Source organism: Gigantopelta aegis, chromosome 4 (genome assembly GCF_016097555.1).
Source record: "Gigantopelta aegis isolate Gae_Host chromosome 4, Gae_host_genome, whole genome shotgun sequence".
NCBI lineage: Eukaryota > Metazoa > Mollusca > Gastropoda > Neomphalida > Peltospiridae > Gigantopelta > Gigantopelta aegis.
Window position 1 is genome coordinate 33,574,069 of NC_054702.1, and position 24,294 is coordinate 33,598,362.

The 24,294-nt window shown below is 34.2% G+C and overlaps 2 protein-coding genes across 3 annotated transcripts in view; one reads left to right on the forward strand and one right to left on the reverse strand.

Annotated features, from left to right (window-relative positions):
* The window catches only part of LOC121370426 (general transcription and DNA repair factor IIH helicase subunit XPD-like), a 51,328-nt gene extending 42,903 nt beyond the window's left edge, over window positions 1–8,425 (reverse strand). The window contains exons 1-7 of one of the 2 annotated variants that reach the window (XM_041495644.1): window positions 8,359–8,425; window positions 4,947–5,046; window positions 3,755–3,832; window positions 3,249–3,311; window positions 1,870–1,983; window positions 1,033–1,149; window positions 464–517 (exon numbers count right to left, since the gene is read on the reverse strand). In XM_041495644.1, coding sequence (XP_041351578.1) covers window positions 464–517; window positions 1,033–1,149; window positions 1,870–1,983; window positions 3,249–3,311; window positions 3,755–3,832; window positions 4,947–5,046; window positions 8,359–8,363 — 531 coding nt within the window. In that variant the 5' untranslated portion in view covers window positions 8,364–8,425. Of the gene's footprint in view, window positions 1–463; window positions 518–1,032; window positions 1,150–1,869; window positions 1,984–3,248; window positions 3,312–3,754; window positions 3,833–4,864; window positions 4,898–4,946; window positions 5,047–8,358 lie in introns of those variants that run through there. The other variant, XM_041495645.1, reaches the window with a different exon arrangement.
* A 541-nt stretch (window positions 8,426–8,966) lies between these two features.
* Window positions 8,967–24,294, forward strand: part of LOC121369799 (peroxisome assembly factor 2-like) — a 21,174-nt gene continuing 5,846 nt past the window's right edge. The window contains exons 1-14 of the mRNA XM_041494873.1: window positions 8,967–10,280; window positions 11,981–12,159; window positions 13,191–13,231; window positions 14,468–14,610; window positions 16,199–16,347; window positions 16,933–17,053; window positions 17,607–17,679; window positions 18,608–18,685; window positions 19,272–19,423; window positions 20,154–20,255; window positions 21,064–21,140; window positions 21,956–22,091; window positions 22,820–22,940; window positions 23,653–23,737. Coding sequence (XP_041350807.1) covers window positions 8,967–10,280; window positions 11,981–12,159; window positions 13,191–13,231; window positions 14,468–14,610; window positions 16,199–16,347; window positions 16,933–17,053; window positions 17,607–17,679; window positions 18,608–18,685; window positions 19,272–19,423; window positions 20,154–20,255; window positions 21,064–21,140; window positions 21,956–22,091; window positions 22,820–22,940; window positions 23,653–23,737 — 2,771 coding nt within the window. The remainder of the gene's footprint in view (window positions 10,281–11,980; window positions 12,160–13,190; window positions 13,232–14,467; window positions 14,611–16,198; window positions 16,348–16,932; window positions 17,054–17,606; window positions 17,680–18,607; window positions 18,686–19,271; window positions 19,424–20,153; window positions 20,256–21,063; window positions 21,141–21,955; window positions 22,092–22,819; window positions 22,941–23,652; window positions 23,738–24,294) is intronic.

Here is a 24,294-nt window from a genome sequence, read left to right on the forward strand (position 1 = left end):
AATGTTATGTTGCAATGTTTCTACCTTAAGATGAGGAATATTTCATTCTAATTATCAAATCCTTAAAACTGTTCACCTTAGTCACAAGGCAGTGTCCAATTTTAGCAACTTTTTTGCTGCTAAATTATACATTTCTTACAATTTCTCGTAGCAAAAATGATTAATTTGGGAAAATCCGACATTGTAATTGTTCTGGTATTTGTTATAACTCCGAATGGACTGAAATCAAGTACCATCTTGGGAACTGAGTTCAGTGATTTTGAATTGGAGGAAACCAACAAACAATTGTCCAAAATGCATCCGAGGATCTACGTCTTACAAGAAATTGTGTGTAAAAGTATGTATGCGTTCATGTGGGAGTATGGAAGTTGGTGGGTATGCTTGAAGATGTATGCTTCTATGTAATCTATTGCCAGCCCTTCATAGCACTCTAAACTTTTGGATTAAAAACCAAGTAACTTACTAATCCATATACACCAGCTGGAAGAGGAATTTCCCGACCAAGGGCATCAAAATCCTACAAAGAAAGGAGAGCAATGTATGTTTAATGATATCAGAGCACACTTTAAACTACAGATATCTAACATATGGTTATTTCCACATTTGAAGGAAAGAAAGAAATATTTTAACAACACACTCAATACATGTTAAATTCGGTTATATTGTATCTGATTTTCTAAAACTCCCCATTAACAACTTTATTTTTAATCCAATTTACCTGTAGAGTGTTCTATTTAATACACTACAAATTAATTAGTAAAATAATTCCTATTGTACAACCAGAGGTTATAGAACTCGATTAACTTTGCTTCATAAGGAAATAAACATTTCAACTATTACTTTAGGTAGTTCAATAGTCTATTTATTCTTATACATTTTTGGTTTCTAATTTTCAAATTTTTGCTAATTTTTATGCGATATATATCAACACACCACACCCACTTACATCTGATAATAAACTATCACAAACACATTGTAAAACAAAATCTAATTATTAATTTATATAATTTGTATTTTCACATACACAAATACCTCATAGAATCTGCAGATGGGTATGGAAGGATCAGTCTTATGTCTCTGTCTTACAAACGACACTGTTAGTTCATGACATCGTCCGTCAATTGTCCTTCCTTCATGATCCTGTGTTACCTGAATCAACAAATAAACAACACAAACTAACGGCACTGGCAGATTTGTAAGTTTTAAACTATTTCAGGGCTAGCTCTGCCACTCGCCAAATTTGGCAGTTGCAAATTTTAAGAACAATTGGAGAATTTTATTTTAATTCAGTGAAAAAAAAAGTGTGTGATAATTGATATTTTGTTGGGAAGTAGCTTTAGGTTTTGTATTTTTGATATAATTTGGTGAAATTTTCGGATCACAGCCAGAGCTAGCCCTGTATTTTCAATGAAAATATTCAAACAGATTAAATTCATAATTTTATAAATTATGCAATTTTAATAATTTTACAAATTATGCGTTTTATAATTTCACAAATTATGCCATTTTCATAATTTTATTACAGTATAATTAACTTGAATATTTCCCTACATATATTTGCAACAACAGAACATTATTCAATAGGTTTTCCCAGTGGAAGAGCCATACTTCTTTACTCTTAAATTATTAACTTATTCTCAAAGAGTTACATAGGATCCTAAAAGTTGGAATTTTCTTTTTAATCTCTGGTATCTCTATTTATTATTTAAATTTAAAACTTTTGACAAAGCGTAGAAAAAAGTACACCTCCAAGGTGTTGGAATAAATTTTATATTCCCACAAACAAAATGTACAATCGAGTATTGATCAATCCTTGATATATGCAGTAAAGGTCTCATTAATTAAGTGTGTTAATCAACTCTTAACTACCTGAGGGTTGATACATAAGTTCTTCCGAGAGCTCAGAGCCAATCCCAAGATGTTTGGATATTCTCCTGTCTCTTTTTCATAGTAATTCACCAGGTAGCGTAACTCTTCAACAACCTGAATGGAGAATGGAACTCTTTAGTGATGAAAGCAAGTCATGAAAAAATCACACATCTGTTAAGCATCAATCTAAGGGAGTATTATCTGTATCTTAAAATCTTCAGTGCTGTCCTGGGCAAACAGCTAATTGGGCCGTTTGTCCAGGACAGGGGATAGTGGTTATTTGTTAGTAAACGTGAGAGAGAAGTTGATGTAGTAGTCTGCCACCTCCCGCACTGAGACATTAAAACTCATTCTGGGTTCACGTGAGGCTGTACCTGGGTGCAAACCCAGTATCTATTAGCATTATGGACAATGGATTGTCCACTAGGCCACTGTAATTCTGATTACACAGTAGGCAATTAATACCTCACTCATTCAGTGTTATAGTTACTTGGAAAAATGATAGAACCATGTTGTTTAAATCTCATAATACAATGCATTTATAACTCAATTTTGGCAAAATTGTCAGTTAGAACCCTATTATTCTTAGTTGACCTAGGTTTATAGTTTCTAAAAAAAGGTTAGTTTGTTTTGTTTAATAACACCACTAGAGCACATTGATTTATTAATCATCAGCTATTGGATGTCAAACATTTGTTAATTCTGACATATAGACTTAGGGAGAAAACCTGCTACATTTTCCCATTAGCAGCAAGGGATCTTTTATATGTACCATCCCACAGACAGGATTGCATATACCATGGACTTTGATATACCAGTCGTGGTGCACTGGCTGGAATGAGAAATAGCCCAGTGGGCCCACTAATGGTGTTATAGTTTCTAAGAAACTATACTAAAGGCAAAACACTGATGTCACCAACACTGGAAATGAAGACATGCATTACCTCCACTGATGACATAATTTTTAATTCATCTTCACTGGTGACATATAAATGAAAAAAGGAAATGTTTTATTTAACGACGCAATCAACTCATTTTATTTATGGTTATATGGCGTCGGACATATGGTTAAGGACCACACAGATACTGAGAGAGGAAACCCGTTGTCAACACTTCATGGGCTACTCTTTTTGATTAGCGGCAAGGGATCTTTTATATGCACCATCCCACAGACAGGGTAGTACATACCACGCCCTTTGATATACCAGTCGTGGTGCACTGGCTGGAATGAGAAATAGCCCAAAGGGCCCATCGACGGGGATCAATCCCAGACTGACCGCACATCAAGCGAAAGTTTTACCACTGGGCTACATGTACGTCCCACTTCTGACACATAAATGAAGCCAGTTTGTTGAAATAATATAAATAGCAAGTCATACCTTTTCAAGTTCTGGAACAGTCCGTGAGCAATATATCAGTTTAGTAATATGAAGTGGGTATGCCTGGAAAAATTAAATTATTGCCAAGAAGTTGTCAATGAATGTAATTAGCAGAAATTTAAACGTTCAGTATTACTTGTTTAAATGAAGAAGAAAAAATAAAAATATAAGAAAAGCTATTTAAAATCCGATATTCAATAGAATGTATATTTTATAGTTGAAACATTATTAAAAAAATCCACAAACAAGTAACACATTTTCTGAAATGTGTTAAATTAAAAACACTATTATTTTATTTTATTTTATAAATTTAAGGTTTCTTTAACATCAATAAAATTAAAGCACCACCGAAAAAATTCAAGGACTTTTAAAGGTGAATAATCTTGATGTCAAACCTTTATATTCAAAATAAAGAAGTTAAGTGGATTATCACACTGAAGGTCATGTAAAAAGCCAGGAAACAGATAAATGAATGCTCTAAGAACTGCCAATCAAAAAATACCTACTCTCATATATGCCATGATAAGAGACAACAGTGATATTGTCTTGCCAGTTCCTGAAGGCATTTCCAGTGCACAATGGCCCTGCACAGTACAAAAAGACAAGAATTTACAAACTAAGCAGAAACACACATTTACACACATAAATATGTTGTTTTCATTAGATTTAAGCTGCTTGACTATATTATTTGTTATTATGTTAATGTAAAATATTTCAATATTTATTGGAAATGGGGGAGCTGGGACATCAGTAAAACCCATCTGAAGCCGATTTTACAAAATATTTGGCGGAGATCTTTTTTTTTAAGTGTCACAAACTACTTGGTAGTAGTGGTGTTTGGATGATCACTTATAACTGAAAATGTATTTGTTTGGAGGGGCAGGATGTAGCTTCACGGTAAAGCACTTGGCTGATGCATGGTCAGTCTAGGATCAATCCCTGTCAGTGGGCCCACCAGCCAGTGCACTATGACTGTTATATAAAAGGCCATGGTATGTGTTATTCTGTCTGTGGGACGGTGCATATAAAAAATCCCTCGCTACTAATGAAAAAATGTAGCAGGTTTCCTCTCTAAGACTAAATACCAGAAGTATCAAATGGTGCACTGGCTGCAATGAGAAATAGCCCAATGGGCAACCAACAAGGATCGATACCAGACCGACCTCTTGTTTTATGTCAGTCTTTAAATCCACTTCAACAGCTGGCCACAGACCACAATTAATTTCGCTATATATTTTTTTCTATATAGCCTTAGTGGCTGTAACATTTTTATTAATATCAGCAGGCCCGTGGATTTTTTTGTGTACCTTTGCCTGCCTGGGGGACACATACCCTGAAAAGGACAACCCCTGTTGTCCAGCTCTTTCTCCCAGCATACTGGTTTAAACAAACACACCCTCTAAACTTGGCCAGAGTACATCCACTTTACACAAAAAGCACTACTTTTGCATGGGCCGGAATTACCACAAACAAGTCTTCAATGTCAACAAGTTACACATGTTTACAAACTACATGCTCTCCCCTGTCATTTCAGTCAAATAGTTGCCACTTCATAGCTGTCTGCCATGAAATAATCACAGTCAAACTGTAAACCGAGGCCAGCTTCATTAAATTACCTTGGCATCAATTGACCTTTTGAGCTCCAACATGAAATAATCACAGTCAAACTGTAAACCGAGGCCAGCTTCATTAACTTACCTTGGCATCAATTGACCTTTTGAGCTCCAACATGTACAAGTACTGTTCTGGATAAATGTATTCATACGGAAAGTAAACAAGCAAGCCATCAATGTTCAGCCTGCAAATGAAGAAAACAATGAATTGTAGCAATATCCCAGACATTTGTTTTGGAGGAATGTGAATTTGATTAGGCATGTGTACATACCTCGTAAATTTAATCTGAGTACAGAACATGGCTCCTTTACTTTGAAGCCCATTCTTTTAATTGCAAAAAAGCTATTTATTTGTGAAATTGTTTTCAAAATGAATTACATTACATTGTATGATTTTCTTAACCCTGACCTTATTTAACCCATTTTCTTTTTGGGGGAGGCCCCCTATACCCCCTGTTGACTGTGGTTGCATTCAAGGGCATAGCGCCATGCCCAAAAATTTATATCTGGCAGAAACACTGTATCTACACACTAATTTGAATACCTTAAATAGTAGTTGCTTTTCAGTTTTTAATGGACTAGAAATATTGCTAATCTAGATTTTGAAAACGAAATGTTCCTTGTTTGGAGTTAGCAGACATCATAATAGTACAGTATTACCATCAATCCTCAATTTATTATGGGAACAACCCCCGATTTTAATCAGAGACTGTGCCCCCAGTTAGCATGCTTGAATCCTTGAAATATAAGCATGTTAAAGTGCTGTTCCAGATGTATGATGTATTGAGCTATATCAATCAAGATATTAGTTAATATGATTAGAAAATTAAAAAAAAAAATGTAAAAAAATTATATAACGGTATATTTTCCATTTAAAAATATTCCCCTGAAAAACAGAACCAGCTGAATTCGTTTCGGGAATTTCCGTAAGATTTGATCCGTGACGTCACGAAGGGAACTCCTTTCGATAGTCAGCGCCATTATTCATTGCTTCTTTTGTGTTTATTATGGTTAAACGGCGTGTTGTTGGCGGCTGTAGCAATACAAAAGCCGATAAATTTAGTCTTCACGCATTTCCTAGTAATGTTGCTGTGAATAATCTGTGTGTAAATTTGATTAAAACAACGTGAAAATACTGGACAGGAAGAAAATGCCGGAGACCGTTGACTGCAGGCACTTTAGTTTCGATTCGTCCGAACTGGCTTGTCGGCTTAAGCGAGATATGGGAATACCATGTGTTATGGCTTTTAAAAAAAGATGCCGTACCAACAATTTTTCTGCGACACAAAACAAATGACAACAGCCGATGCCATCCACACCGAAACGACTTTGGGGTGCATATCGTCAATGTCCCAAATTGCGTTATGCTTTCAACTCCGGTCAGTTTGTTTTTTCATGCACGGTTCGTGCAATCATCGAGATCCAATTTGTTGTCGTTTGCATCTCGTTCATTTGTGAGATTTTTCTTTACAGTTCGAAAACATTAAAGTACAAACAAGTAAGTATCTATAGCCTAGTCCGTCCCATCCTACAAAAATGTAGGGTTTTTTTGTAAAAAAAAAAAGAAAAAAAAGAAGCTAATTTTGTATGCATCTTAGAAAACAATCGGCTCAGAAATAAATGACTTGTAAATTCCATAGTATGAAAAAAGGCGTTCCCTGTAAAACAGACTATAAATACATTAAATTAATTTTACTATACCTTCCCACAAAGAAAACCTTTTTTCATACTATGGAATGTGCTATAAGTTATTTATTTCTGAGCAGACTGTTTTCACAACTGCACACAAAAAAATAGTATTGTTTTGTTATTTCCAAAACACTTTTACTTTTTTTTTTTACGTCAAACTAAACTGAAATTATTCGCACAAAAAATATCTTCATGGATGGGACGGACTAAAAGTCGTTTTTGTTTATTTCTTAAAATTAAAATAAGTTATTTATTTCTGAGCAGACTGTTTTCACAACTACACACAAAAAATAGTATTATTTTGTTATTTCCAAAACACTTACTTTTTTTTTTTACGTCAAACTAAACTGAAATTGTTCATAAAAACCCCTATCTTCATAGAGGGATGGGGACGGACTAAAAGTCGTTTTTGTTTATTTCTTAAAATTACCGATATCGGGTCCACTCGACTCCTAGAATTCAAGAGTTATTTATCGTCTTCTCTACTACATCACAAGTATTAGAACATACAGTGTAGCAAAATAATTCGCACCAAAAGCTAAAGAACAAAACAAGAATAAAAGTTGTAAATTAGTGGTACGCTGTCTCCACGACCATTTTCATCGTCATCTGTCAGGCCGGTGGTTCATCGGAAGATGTTCCAGGTTCAAACTGATAAGGCATTATTTTTTGTGTTGCACAAATATTAGTCCAGTCGTCATTACTACACTATTCATCATCGAAAGAAGAATCGCATGATCAATGAGCTTGGCAGTCGCTGTCGGTCCCACTTTCGCTTGAGCTGAAAGTCGTCTCGTGGTAGGTTTCTGTGAAGCGCGTTCCCTTCATGACGTCATGGCTATTTACAGGCAAATGTTTTTACCGAGAATTTTACTCGGTCGTTTCCGGCAGTGTTCTACGGGAGTGATGTTTTAATACTTTTATGGGGCATTTCGTAATTATTGATTTACATATCGGTGTAAAATATTATTGCAATGAATTAAGAAAGCATTTAATTGTTGAATTTGAAATTTTAGTGTATGGTCTGGCACAGCACTTTAATACCTACCAAACAATCAATCAATATCAAACAAACAAAAATCCTCAATCCTGATTTTAATCAAAGGTTGGGCCCACAAAGTATTTATCCCTGCCTATCTACCAACAAACAAACAAACAAACATACAAATGCAAACCCATGTTCCCCTTTCCCCCTTACGGTAATACCTTTCAAACAAATGCATGCTCATAGCAAGAACAAAAACAAAACAAAACAACCTCCACTAAAATCATCTTTATTGAGTGGGGGGAACAAATAGTTGGGGGTGAAATGACAACCCGTTGAGGGTGAACTGACAATGCCCAGGGGCGAACTGGTCTTACTGGGGGCAAACTGACTGGGGGCTAACTGGTTTTGGGGCGAAACGTCTGGTACCCATTTTTGCCACCGCCTTTATCAGCTTAAAGTGACATTCCTGAGTTTGCTGCAATTTTTAAGGGAAGGACTTTCCTTTGACACTGTCACTAACCCTAACTGAGTAACTCTTTTATGTTATTTATACATGACAGTGCCAAAGGAAAGTCCTACCTTTAAAACTCTAAACCATGGTGGTTGCTACCTACATTTGTAACATACTGACAATTATTAATATGATAATCCTAATGCATCTGTGATTATTAATAGTAATACTAAGCCTAATTTAGTAATATGAATTTATAATTTCAATATTTGCTATGCTTTGTGGTGAATAATAAAAAAAAAGGTTTCTAAATTGTGTAAATTATGACAGACATCGTAGTTTTTAAGAATGGGAATATGCACAGCATACTTCATGTTAATTGTCTTCAAAATAAAGTAAGACCGACAGTCACTGGTAAAGTTTGTTGACAAAATGATAACCCGGAAGCACGTGCAATTCAATAAGGCACACTAACAACCGGCATTGACCGAAATTGGCCAATATTGTATAAACTAACTAAAATAGTATCTATAAATTCTTCATATTAAGAATACAATTTAATTATTATTAATGAATATTTAAATGCACTATCATTTCATTTAAAACCGAAAAATAAAAAGTATTGGATTATTTTAAAATTTATTTTTATAACCCTACCGTTTCCTAAACAAAAACAAATACATATTTTTAATGACAGTTATTTTCAGGATTGTTTTAGTACATGGGTCGTTTTTCTGAAGATCCTATCTGAGGAATGCTATACATAATACTGTACTCGCATGTTATGCTAATTTTCGCCAAGTTACTCGATAATTATGTCAATTTCGGTATATGCCGCCCAATTCTGGTTTATAATCAGTACCCAAATTAATACTTCCGGTATCTTCAACTGAAACTGCTTTATGTTTTACGCTTTTATATATACTGAGGTGGTAGTTTTATTTGGCACCTAGCATCAGTCTATAAATAATTGCAAAATGGCAGCCCTCACGAGAAAGTACAAAAGTCATCGAGTTAATTTTTATGTAACAGAACTTGATACACAGAGTCATCCTTTGCATCTTTTTGTTTCGGTACAAAATGCAATAGAATTTAACTATGGTAGTGCTGGTGATTCATTTTGTATTTTACTGAGAGCCAAACGGGTGAAAAATAATAACTATTCATTTCCGGGTTCTTCGCCCAGATTGGCAGACTTGGATAGCCCGCAGTCAAGCTTAAGCCTACATGACATTTGTTACGACAATGTCTGCACTAACTTTGATGTTCAGTTTGTTTGTCAGGTATGGATCAAAGATCATGTTGTGTGGACCTTGCCATCACCTGATCAATTATCAGATTCGCCAAAACAGAAGGATCAGCCCTTAAAACTGGCTTGTTCAAATGAATTCCTTCAGCATTATGACATTGATCAAGATGATTTTATTTATTGTCAATACATTCAGATTTTTCCTTTAAAACGTGTGGTCTTTGCTGTGTCAAATCTTGAAGCCTATTTGTGGTTACAGCAAAACAAATTTAGCAACGGAATGTTAGTAGAAGTATGTGAACAGCATAAAGCTCTTGTAAGAAAGGATGATGTTTTGCTTGTGTCTTACCCATCCATGTTTCTAGATGATGATAAATTTCACCGTTCTTGGTACTTTTCCATGAGAGCAGTGGAGTGTAGTCCCCTGCAACAAGGTGCCATAACAATTAACACAGAGGTTGTGTTGTTTTATGATGAATACACACGAATGTCATTTGTCGAGAAAAGGAAGCGTCTTTCTACAACTACCATTGAGCATATGCTTTCAAAATCTGAAGGTTTGCTGATGTCAGATTTTTGCAGGTCCATAAGCCAGTCGAGCACACATAACGAATCAGGTGATGGAAGCAAAGAAGGAAGTGTTTCTAGCATTGGCATAATACAGTCCAGTGAAATGTCCTTTGTTATTGGTTCTTATGTTGTAGAACAAGATAGTAAATGGAAAAGTATTCTAGGCAGAGAGCTAGAAAGATCTTCTGATCCTCATAACTTCATTGGCATTTCTAAAAAACTAATGATTGAACTTGGTCTCTTTGATGGCAGCCCTCTAAAAGTCTCCATTGTGGAAGACGATGTCAAGAAGGATGGCATGGTTGGATCAGGAGAAAGCCAACCAGTCAGAAAACCAATTCATAAAATGGTTATGGTGAAATGTCTTTCAAGACATCTAAGTGGTGCAGATAAAGTCTTCATCTCTGCATTGCTGTGGTTTACACTACAAGGCATGCCTCCACTGAAACGAGATCCTACATTGCTGTGTGAGGTGAGAACCTACTGTAAACCGGATTAATATTGCGACATGTTTGTTTCACGAATACATACCTTAGCGCATGCTCGCGACATTTAAATTTCGCGAATGACTGTTGGCATCTGTAAAAAATAGTGTGTGTGAAAATAATGTGTGCGTATAAATTTCGCCACTTGATGTTGTGCGTGAACGACACAAAATTAATACACAGGCAAATGTTTCACTATTTACAGTATATAGAATCACATGGATTGTGTTACTTGATATATATGTCCCTCTTCACAGAGATGTTATTAATAAGTGGCAACTGGTGATTTTTCAACATTTTATAATAAATTGTTGCCATGCAGGTATAGAGTTACAAACAATAAATGCTTCCTTATCAAATATTGATATTTTATAATTAATTTACACATCTTGATAACCCTGTTATATATATATATATATATATATGTATGTGTGTGTGTGTGTGTGTGTTTGTAAGCTTATTCCTGATTGGTTAATAGTAGTTTGTTATCAATGTATAATGTTAATATTTAAGATAAACAAATGAAATTGTATCATTCTTTAGCTTCAGTATTTGCCTCATTACATATATATATATATGTTACTTGACATGACATTTTCACATGTTTTTTCAATTAGTAATAACTTATCTGCTTCAGCTAAAGCTCATTGCTACTTACAAGTATAAATTTATAAGCTGTTTTGCAAGTGGTTTAAATGAGTGCACTGTTGCGTTAGTTAAAAATGAATGAATCTCCTTTTTTTTTGCAGTTATTGTCATAATTATTTGTTATATAAACCTATTATTTGTTAACAGATATTATCATTACATTTAACATTTTTCATAAAATTGATTATAGATTTCCTAATTGATCACCACTCGACAGTGTTTGCTATGGGAGGGCAAACATTTTGCCAAATCATCTATTAAAATATATAAAATTATTTTGCCAATTTAAAACAAAATTAACGAGTTGTTTTTAAACTTTGTAGTTGGCTAAAAAATAAAAATTAATTGATCATTGGAACATCACTTCTGTCCATTTCCAAGATTTGGATAAATGAAGTTAGTTTCCCAAATAGGAAGGAAGAAAATGTTTTATTTAACGACAAACTCAACACATTTTATTTACAGTTATATGGCATCAGACATATGGTTAAGGACCACACAGATATTGAGAGAAACCCGCTGTCATCACTTAATTGGCTACTCTGTTTGATTAGCAACAAGGGATCTTTTATTTGCACCATCCCACAGACAGGATAGTACATACAATGGCCTTTGGTACACCATTTGTGGAGCACTGACTGGAACAAGAAATAGCCCAGTGGGCCCACCAACAGGAATCGATCTTAGATCGATTGCGCATCAGGCGAGCGCTGTACCAGTGAGCTACATCCCGCCCCCTTTTCCCAAATAGATTTCTAATATATGAAATAAATTTGTGTTACCGAATACTGTACATGTATATAAATGTTTAAACATTGTAAATAAGTAGTATTCCCAAAAAAGACATTTTCATGATAGATAGATGTGATTTAAGACACACTGGACATTTTGTGTGTAATGTAACACTAACTTGCACATGTACAAGTATGTATAACTGAAATAGTACTTTGTACTATGTGTATCATCACTATTTTTTTTATTAACACAAATGTCAATGTGTTATGGCTAGGCCTACATGTACATTTGTTTTTGATTACAGAAAATGTCTAACATGCATGTAGAAAGTGACGTTGATGAAGGGAGCCAGTCTTTGTCAGCATCATGGAGTGCCAGCATTCCCACAGCAAAGGAGGTTCACATCTCCATAGTGAACTCTCCAAACTACAGTCCCAAGATGAATTACTCAGAAGCTCTTAAGAAATACTTTCAAGTTGCAAGGTCAGCTGACATTTATATATATGTATAGTCACATTTTTAGCTCAGATTGATGTTTATCAGTGGAGCTTTTTTAATACCAGTTTGTTCACAGTCAGTACTTCCGTCTATTAATGTTTCCTTTGAAGTCTATCTTCTCCTTCAGTTTTGATTAAATTGTTCTAAAACTTGGTACAGTAGTACATTGATCCTCCACAAACTAATAGAGATATTTAGGAAATTTTGAATTTTTATAAAATTTTGTATAATGTTAATAAGTTGTTAAATAGAAATTTAACATTGAAAATTTTAAAGTCTATCTTCCCTTAGAGTTTTGATCGGATTGTTCTGAAACTTAGAATTATGAGTCTCTTGGACAGTCTTCACAAACTAATGAAGAGATATTTTGGAAATTTAGAATTTTTGAATTGTTATTAAATTTAAAACATTTAAATACAAATTTAACATTGAAAATTTAAAAGTTATATCTTCTAGAGTTTGATCAAATAGTTCTGAAACTGGGTACTATGATTCCCTAGGGCAGTCTTCGCAAACTGATAGATATTTTGAATAATTGGAGTTTTGATTAAATAATCAAACACTTGTGACTGTTGAAGACATGGAAATTCCAACCCTTGTGATACAACTGTTTTGTGTGAAACTCTCCAAGACTCTTCAACAGCCACTCATGATTGATTTTATTTGTGTTTACATGAACCTGTAATGATGACAATTTTTAGAGTGATAAACATTATCTTCATTTGTGAGCTGGCTAGAACAGTCCCCTCTCTTGTACGAAAATGTATGTAGACATAATGATAAAATCTGGCTTGTGCCCCTCCCCCACCAGAAACCATGCCTGCTTCCATTAGAGATTGTGCCCCCCACCCCCCTCCAGTTGCCATGCCTACAGGTCTGTAATAACACTATTATTTCACAGGTATTCTTAGATATTTCATTAAATATTATGTTATATAAAAAATAGATGGATAAATAATCAGACATATATTAAGTAGAATTTTACAATATGCAATACTGAGCTTTTTGTTTTTCAGAGTTGTCAGTGTCGGAGATGTGTTTGCAATTAAGAGTTCAGGTATAAATATAGTTATCCAATTTACTGTTATTGTTAAATGGATTACATAAATTTATTATTGAATTAGGAAAATTGTAAAAAAAAAAAAGAAGAAGATTATTAGTGAAATGAATGTGAGTGCCATACAATTCTTATGGACTAAGTTTGGGAATTGTTTTAAAAGATTACACCAAGTAATAAAAATTTGATGTAACCATTGTAAACCATGTGAATAATAAAATATATATGATGCCCCCTTCCCAAACCCAATCTAATTAAAATTAGCTCCACTATTACATGTGGATCTAACAGCAGCCAGTTGGAGCTCATGTCCACCAATCAAAACCTTAGGCCTACTTGCAGAATCATGCCAGTGATTTGAAAATAATTTGAAAACATTCCAAATTATCCTGAGGGTAGGCTATACGATATGTTTCATGTAAATTACGAATGCCTTATTTAGACCAGTAGAACTAATTTTGATCAGATTGCTAACAACACTGCGTAGTCTCCAATGTCCAGGTAACATTTCGTCTGTAAATAATAATTTAAATACTGATCAATCACACTTCGCCTTTTATAACGTTATTTGGGAGCATACAAATTCTAAAAATATCGGGCGAGTCTATTTTAGTGGCCGCAGTACAGCGAACCATACCAATACGTACGGGATGGGTTATCAGTCTTCAATTTTACATTAAAAATTATTTATTTATAAAAAATAAAAAAATAAAATCAGTCTTCAGTTTTACATTAAAAATTATTTATTTTATAAAATAAAACATGTTTAATGGCATTCGTAATTCACACGAAACATGTCGTATACCCTCAGGATAATTCGGAATGTTTTCAAATTATTTTTAAATCACTGGCATGATTCTGCAAGTAAGGTTTTGATTGGTGGACATGAGCTCCAACTGGCTGCTGTTAGATCCACATGTAATAGTGGAGCTAATTTTAATTAGATTGTCCCAAACCCACCATTACATATTCTGATAGTTTTATTTATTGGTTTATAAAAATGTTAAAAACCAATAGATGATAATGAGAAATTTTAAAACAGAATTGCTTTTTATTATGGTATATGCCACATCAACCGTTACAGTTTAATTATCCCAGTAAAACTTGAGTAAAAGCCATATGAAGGAAAATATTGTGAAGTGATGTGGCAAGAGTTGCTTCCCTTTCCCCATCCCTCACCAATTTCCTATGCCTATGTTTTATATAATATATTCTCTTGTGCTACTGATGTTGCAGATGATCCTCAGTTTTGGCAGAGTGCAGACATGGATACCGGACTCCGGTTTCCGGTCATGTTTTTCCAGGTGATCCAGGTGGAACCGAGTACCCCAGAGATCATTGCCTGCATTGTGGATTCCAACAACACACGAGTGTTACAGGCAAGACACTCATTAATTCTTGCATTGTTTGATAACCATTGCTGGTTTTTTAAGGATTGCCTGTTATTTCTTTTATGTTCATCAGGATATAATTAAATTTCCGTTACATGCGTTACAACATAACATCATCCCATTGGTCCAGGCGTAGCAATGAGAGTTTGTTATATTCTTGATTAACATAAAAATTAAGTTGTTAGGGAATGTCATATCTGATGACATCATGCTCGCGTAAGTATAGTTTGTGTAACCCATTTTTCGTACACGTATTGAATTTATGACATCATTTACATGGTCATGATGGGTTACGTAAAAATGAAATGGGTCACCTGAATTTGTTTTTGCGTAACCCATAAATGGTTTACACAAATGTTCAATTCTCAGAGGCCTGTCATGGGCAAGTTGTTTTATTGAGCATTATTGTTTATGGACCAAAAGTAATTAAAAATAAAGATGAAGTTTTAGTGTCATTATTAGCAAGTATGATTCAAATTTAATTATAAGTATTGTCTGTTATTTCTTTTACATTCATTTGGGTATGAAAAAAAAAGCCGTCCACAAACTTATGTGAGAACAGCTTTGCTGATTCACACAGTTTTTCGGATGATTTTTGTTGTTCATACCCTGATGAACGTAAATAAAATAACTGACAATCTTTAAATGAACACAAAAATCATCTACAAACTGCAAAACCATTCTCACAGAAGTTTGCAGATGATTTGTTTTTCATAACATAAAAGAAATAACAGACAATACTTATAATTAAATTTCCAACATACTGACTAATAATAAAAATTTCATATTTTATTTTGAATAATTTTTGGTTCTTAAACAATAACACTTAATAAAACAATCTACCAATATAAAGTGACGTCGACAGATATGACATTCCCTAACAATGTAATTTTTACATTTATCAAGAAATGAACAAACTCTCGTTTCTATGGCTGGACCATTGGCTTTTTTGCATTAAATGTTAAATTGTAATGACTGTAATTGAAATTTAATTATTAGCTGAACTAACACACTCTTAATACTGTAGGTCATGTTTCTAAGAATTTATTACCTTTTTGCAATTATTACAAAAGATATAAATTAAGTTTAAAAAGTAATGCCATACTTTTAGGGCTAGCTCTGGCACTCGACAAGTTCACCAGTTGCGAATTTTCAAAACAATTGGCGGATTTTATTTTCATTTGGCGAATAAATTTTATGTAATAATTGTTACATTACTAGAAAATAAGTGGATTTTTGCTCTTATTGATTTGGCGAAATTTTCTGCTCACCCAGAACTGGCCCTGGCTTTGTTGTATGAGTCAAAGTACATTTATTTCCCACAACTGGTATATTAAAAGCTGTGATATGTGCTGTGCAAAAGACATTTTATAGAAGATCAAATATTGCTAATCAAAAATATGTAGCAGATTTAGTGTATAAAATTACAAAATGTTTGACATCTTATCATTGTGTTCTCATGGTGTCATTAAAATACAACAACTATAAGTATCTTTAATATGATTTGTGTGAATGAATGGCTGATAAAGGATTTATTAATATTAAGCACTAAGATTGAATGTTTTTGTTTCTGTAGGTGGGATCTGTACACAGCTTCGTTCCACAGATTGCGTACCAGTACTTCACTGATCATGCCTCCAACTACTGGCTCAGGCTCAACTGTCCCGGCATGAACAATTACATCGACAAACTGGAGTCGGTCGTCCTGCCTCACCTCATACAAAGGTATGTCAGACAAATCTCAGTGTCGAATCTACAGCTATTTCATGTTTATCATAGTTCTTTTAACACTTGGTCGATTGAGCGTGAGAGTGACAATGAAAGTGAGAGAGAAAGAGAGAGAGTGAGTGAGATATTGACAGACAGGCAGGCAGGCAGACGGACTGCTGCTACCATTCAGACTACTAATATGGAATAGCAACAAAGGATCTGTTATAAAACTGGAATGGAAGATTTTTTGTGTGTCACTTTTACAAAATAAAAAGGGGAGATATAGGTGTATGTATTACTTTTACAGTGGCATCAGTGATGGCATCAACTGTTGCATTAATGTTTAAAGTTACAGTTTTGTGTTTAGATCAATTTCTCACAAAATGTGAGTTCTTAGTCTATGAAACTTGGTTTATAGTTACACCTATGAATATTTATCACAGTGCACTGAAAAAGTTTATGGTAAGTGAGACATGTAGTTCAGCAGAATTCTTGTTTTTGCTACTTACTGAATGCTTGTTTTAGTAGAATACACAATATTTTACACATTATAAAAAGTTATGTAGCATAATCATACAACCAAGTCCTACACTTTTTCAGTCCAGCTAATTCGAGATTGCAAGAGTTACCTCCCTCTATCTTAATTTCTGGTCCAGTTGGGTGTGGGAAGGCTACAGTAGTGGAAGCAGTTGCTAGGAGACTGTGCATGAATATACAGCAGGTAAATAGTTTGGGAACCATATTGTATTTTATACTCTGATAAAAAAAAGATGAACAAACTAATTCAACAATTCTTGTTTTTAGTGGCACTTGAAAACTTGAGTATTACTGTATTTACTATACAAACATAAATGTCAGTTACCAATTTGTCACGGGCCCTTAGAGTGTTAAACATAAATTGTAGTAAATAGTTCACATTTATTATAAAAATGTAACAACACAAATCCAACTACCATTTATTATTATTTAAAAATATATATTTTCTGATTATTAAATACAATATAAAAAATACACTGAAATTTGTTATATATTTCCAAAATATTTCTAGACAATGCACTTCTTACATATCTCACAGGAACATAATAATTTTGTAATCAGTCACAGTTTGTGGGTAATAAATAAGTTACAACACTTGTGTAAGTACCACACAAAATTTATAAATCTCAATTCATAATTGTGTTATGTTTCTTGCTTGATGCATAAAACATATCTAATCTCATTACATAAAAGTTGTATGACACTCCTGCTCATGTAATAATCTCTTTATATATCAGGTGAACTGTCATCACATCTGTGGAGAATCGGCCGGTTCCACTGAAGCTAGAATACAAAATGTGTTTCTTGCTGGTAAGAGTATTTTTAAAAGCAGTCATATAGCATGGTTATAGCATAATGTCAAATCCTTTATCTTTGTTGGTTAAATTTTTGTGATTTTGCTAAAAAGCATATTTCAGTGGATACTTTGTGGATGTATTATATTTTTGTTGTGTTCTTAAATTTGTTAGCTGCACAAGTCTATGAATTACATGAATATTAGACCACCATGAACAAAAATGATTTCACAGTAGATACCAAAATGCTTTAAGAAAAAAAAAGAATCTTGTATTATTATAGTATATGTACAGGTGTGATAGAACTTTTCCACTGGAGGGTACATAATTTGTCATGAGTAATAAGGCTTGCAAGCCAAGTTTCTAACATTAAATTATGTACTCAAATAATGGTAATCCAGGAAAGATCATACTTCAAAATGGTATATACTACTGATATATTGCCAGTAATAAATTGGTAAATGGCAAGCATTTGCCAATACTTCATTATGGTGAGAGCATTCCTTTGTATTGTTCACTGTGAACTACAAAAAAAAATTCATGCATATACATTTAGTATTATTCATAAAATTTATCCAAATACATTGTACGCATACATACAAATACGCACTGTAGACACCAATGGTTGTTCACAACATTTACATGTCATGAACTTGTGTCAATATGTATATTCACAACAAAAAACCCAACCCACATTGCAATATTAATGAGGTTTTCAGTATATTTAGCCCAACCCCTTCTCTTAGCTTCCTTGCAGCCCCTTGTTATTCCTGTCTATCCTCCAAGCCCCACACCCACCTCCATACATAATGAAATCATAAAATATACTGCATCTAAATATTTCAGTTTTACTGTTCCTAAAATGTTTGATATTGCTATGTATTTTGAGTTTATTACATATGAATGACTATAGTTTTGGTTGTGTTTGTTTTTTCCCCTCACAGCTAGTATCTATTCTCCCTGCATCCTACTACTGCGAAACATCCATGTAATTGGGAAAGATCGTGATGGAAACACAGAAGGTGAGTTAATGTTAAACAAATTAATTAGATTAGATTAGATTAGATTAGATTAGATAGATTAGATAGATTAGATAGATTAGATTAGATTAGATTAGATTGTTTTACTCATCCTTGCTCCATACACTGTTTTGAGCTTTTAACCACAGAGTGTTTGTATTGACTTTAATTAATTAATTTACATACTTTTGTCTGACATCCAACAATAGCCAGTTTTCTTTTGTGCTGGGGGTGTCATTTAACATTATTTCATTGAAACCAAAATGAGTGAATGCGTGGTGAGTTGGAGTGCGTATAAATAAATATATTTCCAAATGTAATCCAAAAAAAGAAAAATATACACAATTTGACCCCTAATCAAGTTAGTATATATAATAATTCTCTGTTAAAAATAATAAATCAACAATGTATATTGTGCTTGTTTCATGTTAACAGTTCTTTAAAAAAAAAAATTGTAATTTAAGTGTGATTACTGATGTAACAGTATAATATTTGTAATTGTGTAGTATTCATAATAGAAGTGTATTTAAAGCAGTCTAGTATTCATAACAGTAGTATTTCAAGAAAATATTTGAACATTTTGTTTTAGATCCACGAGTGATAAGCAACTTTCATAGTATCATCATGAATTTGACCTTTGAGTTGAGGGATTTTCCTTTGGTAGTCATAGCAACGACCCACAAGCCCACTGCTGTTTCTCAGGACTTGAACGAGGCATTTTTGCATGAAATCAAAATGGAGGTAATTCAATTATTTAAGGGAATGTCTCTCTCATATTTAATGCTTTTATCTGTACTATTGTTGGTATACAATGAGGATTTCTCAATTAGTTCATTTGGTAGAGCACTAGACTCTTACACAGGGAATCTTGGGTTCGATTCCTCTTGGTGAAAGTTGAATTATCTGTTACATATCTGGTTACTGTAAACCAGATTAACATTATGACATGGTTTTTTTCCTCATGTATGTATGCACCTTATTGCATGTTATTATCCTGTCTGTGGGATGGTGCATATAAAAGATCACTTGCTGCTAATTGAAAAGAGTAGCTCAAGAAGTGGCGACAGCGGGTTTCCTCTCCCATTATCTGTGTGGTCCTTAACCATATGTCCAACGCCATATAACCGTAAATAAAATGTTGAGTGCGTCGTTAAATAAACCATTTCCTTCCTTCCTTATTGCATGTTCATGATGTGTGTAAAATAATAAAATCATATTTCCTTTTTTGAGAAAGGCAGCCTAGCTACTGTTGACATATCAGACATTAGGCCCTAATGGTAAAAGAAATATTCAACATGTTTAAAAAATAAGTTCAAAAATGTCAAGACATGGCAATTGCCAACATCTGTTGATACAAAAAAAAGCACCTGAGTTTATTAAAACTGTGATTCTATTAGTACATGTATTAGTGAAATATACTATAGGCTGGGGAAGAGTGTTTGCAGCTTTAATCTGTACTCTTGTTTTTCAGGTGCCGTGTGAATCAGAACGTATTGAAATTATTCATGGTCTCGTGGAGTTTGAAACGACCTCGGCTGATTTATCACTGCCTCACATAGCCCAGAGGACAGCTGTAAGTGCTGGTAGACAGTAGAACTCTGAACATATTTAGTTTGCACGACTTTTACCCAAACTCTGGTAATGGCCAGCAATGTGCTCTGTACATGGGTGAGATGTAGCTTACCGGTACTTTGTTTTTTCTCCACCATTCTATCTAGTGCTCCACAACTGGTTTTTCGTTCCCTTACTTTTCCCATAATATATTGACATATTGAGATGAGATATTCCAACTGAATATCTTAGCTAGTTGTGTGTGTGTGTTGGGGGGGTGGGGTGGTAGTTTTCTGTTTTAATTTGCTGTTTGTTTTATAACACATGGTAACCAACATTTCTACCCAGTCAGAGTGTTTTTGTGACTTGAATGAAATCTGTTGAATCTGTGATAATAATAATAAGAGTAAGATGTATACAGAACTAAACATTCATTTTTTTTTTGCTTCCTAATTATTGCATGAGTAGCGGTCAAGTGGATTGTTCTTGCACAAAATAAATAAGTGCAATAAATAGGAAGCAAAAACAACATGTGAGGTTCTGTATTTATTAATGTCAACTACGCTTTCTAAAATCTATGGTCGATACTTCTTTCATAGATTTACTTAATGTTAATCTTGTGTAATGTTTCAAATAAAATATGATTTAATTTGTAAATTATATATGATGTAAGTAACAAAAAGGGTGCTAACTCCAGTAAAAATAAAAAGGGAATTCTCCAGATTGCACATATGTACAATACAAGCTAAATTTATCTCATGGTTTGAAATTGTCTTTATCACTATAGAAAGATTGAATAGGTATGTATTAATGTTTTTTTTTTTCCATAGGGCTTTGTTCTCGGAGATCTAGTGGCTTTGGTAGCACATGCCAAGAGGCAGTCGTTTAGCAAGGCTCTGAAATTGTGGTCAGTATTGACGTAACTGTTGCATTAGTCAGTTTTAAAACAAAAGAAGAGTAAAAAGTAAAAATATGACAGTAGTGAATTTTAGTGCTAAATATTGATAATTGCAATATATGGTGGAGGTCACAAATGTAGTCAGTAACAGGTTTTTTTTTATGTGATTTGTGATCAGACAAAATGTTTGGGGAAATATGATGGTAATTAAAGGCAGGAGAGTAACTTATCATAGTTGTTAAATATGTGGTTCAGACTTTAGTTAAAATTATAACAGGGTTCTTATGCATCCTGGAATGTCCTTGAATTTGGTGATTTTAAATCCAGGTCTGGAAAGTCCTGGAAAAAGCATTAAATTTTATTGTGTCCTGGAAATTTAGGCAAAAAATTTGGAGGTTTATTTTGTTTGCATCTTTACTTTTATTGTCCTCATAACCTGTCTAAATTCAGACAACAATTTGTTATAAAAACATTCACTGATTGAACATTTCATGTCCTGGAATTTTTTTTTTAATATCCTGGAAATGTCCTGGAATTTTATGTTTTTTCAAGTGTAAGAACCCGGTATATAATATATAATAACAATCTATCATTAAAATATTTTTTCTTTAGTTGTTTACTCTTTGTTTATCCTTAAATTATATTTTAGATTTTGCCCCAATATTTTTTAATTGTCTCTCCTTTGTAATGAATTCTAAAATAACCCTTAGTTAAAATTATATCAATCTGTCTTGGCAGTATTTTCTCGTAGCTGTATTTTTACTCTCTGTTTATCCTTGCATATTGTATAAATTGTGATCCAATGTTTAATAACTGTTTTCCAGTTCTGTTGATAGTCGGCCGAGCCCTGAAGATGAAGAAGACTTGGTTGCTGCTGGGTTGGTTCTGGAGCAGACAGACTTTGAATACGCCCTTGACAAGCTGCAGTCAGCCCACTCTGACACTATTGGAGCGCCCAAGGTCAGATAGGAAAAAGCACATGGTCACTTGTTTTAGCACAGGGTAAACCTAGCCTAAAATATCTGAGGGGGTCAGCACAGTACAGTAATATATGGTCTTTTTTAGCTATAAGGGGGGGGAATCTAGCTCAGTTGATAGAGCGCTGGCCTGAGGTGCTGGCATCGGATCGAATCAGCTCCACATCCCAGTCCTTGTCTCTCCAACCATAACTGCTACAAACATTAACACATGATTGCACACATACTGAATATACAGACGATGGTAGTCTAAATAAGACAGTATATTTAATATATTACTGGGGGTGGGACACAGTCCAGTGGTAAAGAGCCCACTTGATGCATGGTCAGTCTGGGAACGATAACAGTCAGTGGGCCTATTGGGCTATTTCTCATTCCAGCTAGTGCACCACGACTGGTATATCAAAGGCTGTGGTATGTGCTATCCTGTCTGGGGTATGGTGCATATAAAAGATCCCTGGCTACTAATGGAAAAATGTAACGAGTTTCCTCAACAACTATATGTCAAAATTACCAAATGTTTGACATCCAATAGCTGATGATTAATAAATCAATGTGCTCTAGTGGTGTCATTAAACAAAAAAAACTTATTTTTTTTAATATGTTACTTTAGTTGTCAAAAAGGAAACATCTTAGTATGGCTGAAAACTCAGGACAGTTCCTTTACGGAAAACAAACTTCCAAGTTTTTTTGGATTTGTGTTTTCCCCAGATTCCCAGTGTTAAGTGGGACGACATTGGCGGCCTGTACAGCGTGAAGTCAGACATCCTCGACACGATCCAGCTTCCTCTCCAACACCCTGAGTTACTGCAAGCCGGACTCAGAAGATCAGGTGTGTGTGTGTTTAATTGTTGTATATGCAGACCTGTTGAGACCAGAGCCCATGCTCAATCTCTAATGATGTTACACGTATACAATTTGTATAGCTTTATCATGGCATTACTGTCTCAGACTCTTATTAGATTCTTGAGTCTAGACTCAAAGTTTTACAAGCACCAGGTCTGATACGTATTGTTAATCTTATTTTTTTTAAATATGATAATTTCTCAGAATATGTTAAAACAAAAGTCTTTTATAATTGCCTGTTTACAATTGTTAACTTTTTCATGCATCTACTAACTGTTTGCTGTGGTGGGAAGCAGGTGTGAATCTTGGATTTTATAAAAGATAGGTCCTGTAACATTAATGTTCTTTGATAACATTGTGTATTATTACCCCCACCCCCCACCTTCCTCAATCCACACCTGGAAAGGAATATGCTTTTAACACATTAAAAAAATATCAACAAACATTTTCCTTACAAAAATGTATGCTCAACAGCAGGTTAAGAATTGCGAATAGTCTCTAATGATTTTGCATGTGTTAATAAATGCATTCTAGGACATTTTTAAATCAACTCTACTGTTATTTTAAAAATTGGCAGTTTTTGCACAGACCTTGAAAAGCCTTTGAATTTCAGAGTGGTCCTTCCTCAACTCCTATGGCCCTGTACAGTGTTTTAAAATTTCATGGAAGAGTTTAAAAAGTAATGTGTTCTGTTTAAGGTGTTCTGCTGTATGGTCCACCTGGAACAGGCAAGACTTTGCTGGCCAAAGCAGTTGCTACAGAATGTTCTCTAAATTTTCTAAGGTGAGACATTGAATTGATAACCTAGTATAAATAGCTTTTCTGGTTAGGATGTAACTCAGTGATAGATTGCTTGACTGAGGGCTGTAGAATTAGTCTCTCTTGATGTCCTGACACAGTCAAACTACTAAAGTCTAGATTCAAGTTTTTAATGACATCAGACTTACAATTTGTACAGCTTTGACCACAACTTTACCACAACTTTACCACTGGGCTACGTCCTGCCCCTGTCAAACTACTAAAGTCTAGATTCAAGTTTTTAATGACATCAGACTTACAATTTGTACAGCTTTACCACAACTTTACCACTGGGCTACGTCCTGCCCCTGTCAAACTACTAAAGTCTAGATTCAAGTTTTTAATGACATCAGACTTACAATTTGTACAGCTTTGCCACAACTTTACCACTGGGCTACGTCCTGCCCCTGTCAAACTACTAAAGTCTAGATTCAAGTTTTTAATGACATCAGACTTACAATTTGTACAGCTTTGCCACAACTTTACCACAACTTTACCACTGGGCTACGTCCTGCCCCTGTCAAACTACTAAAGTCTAGATT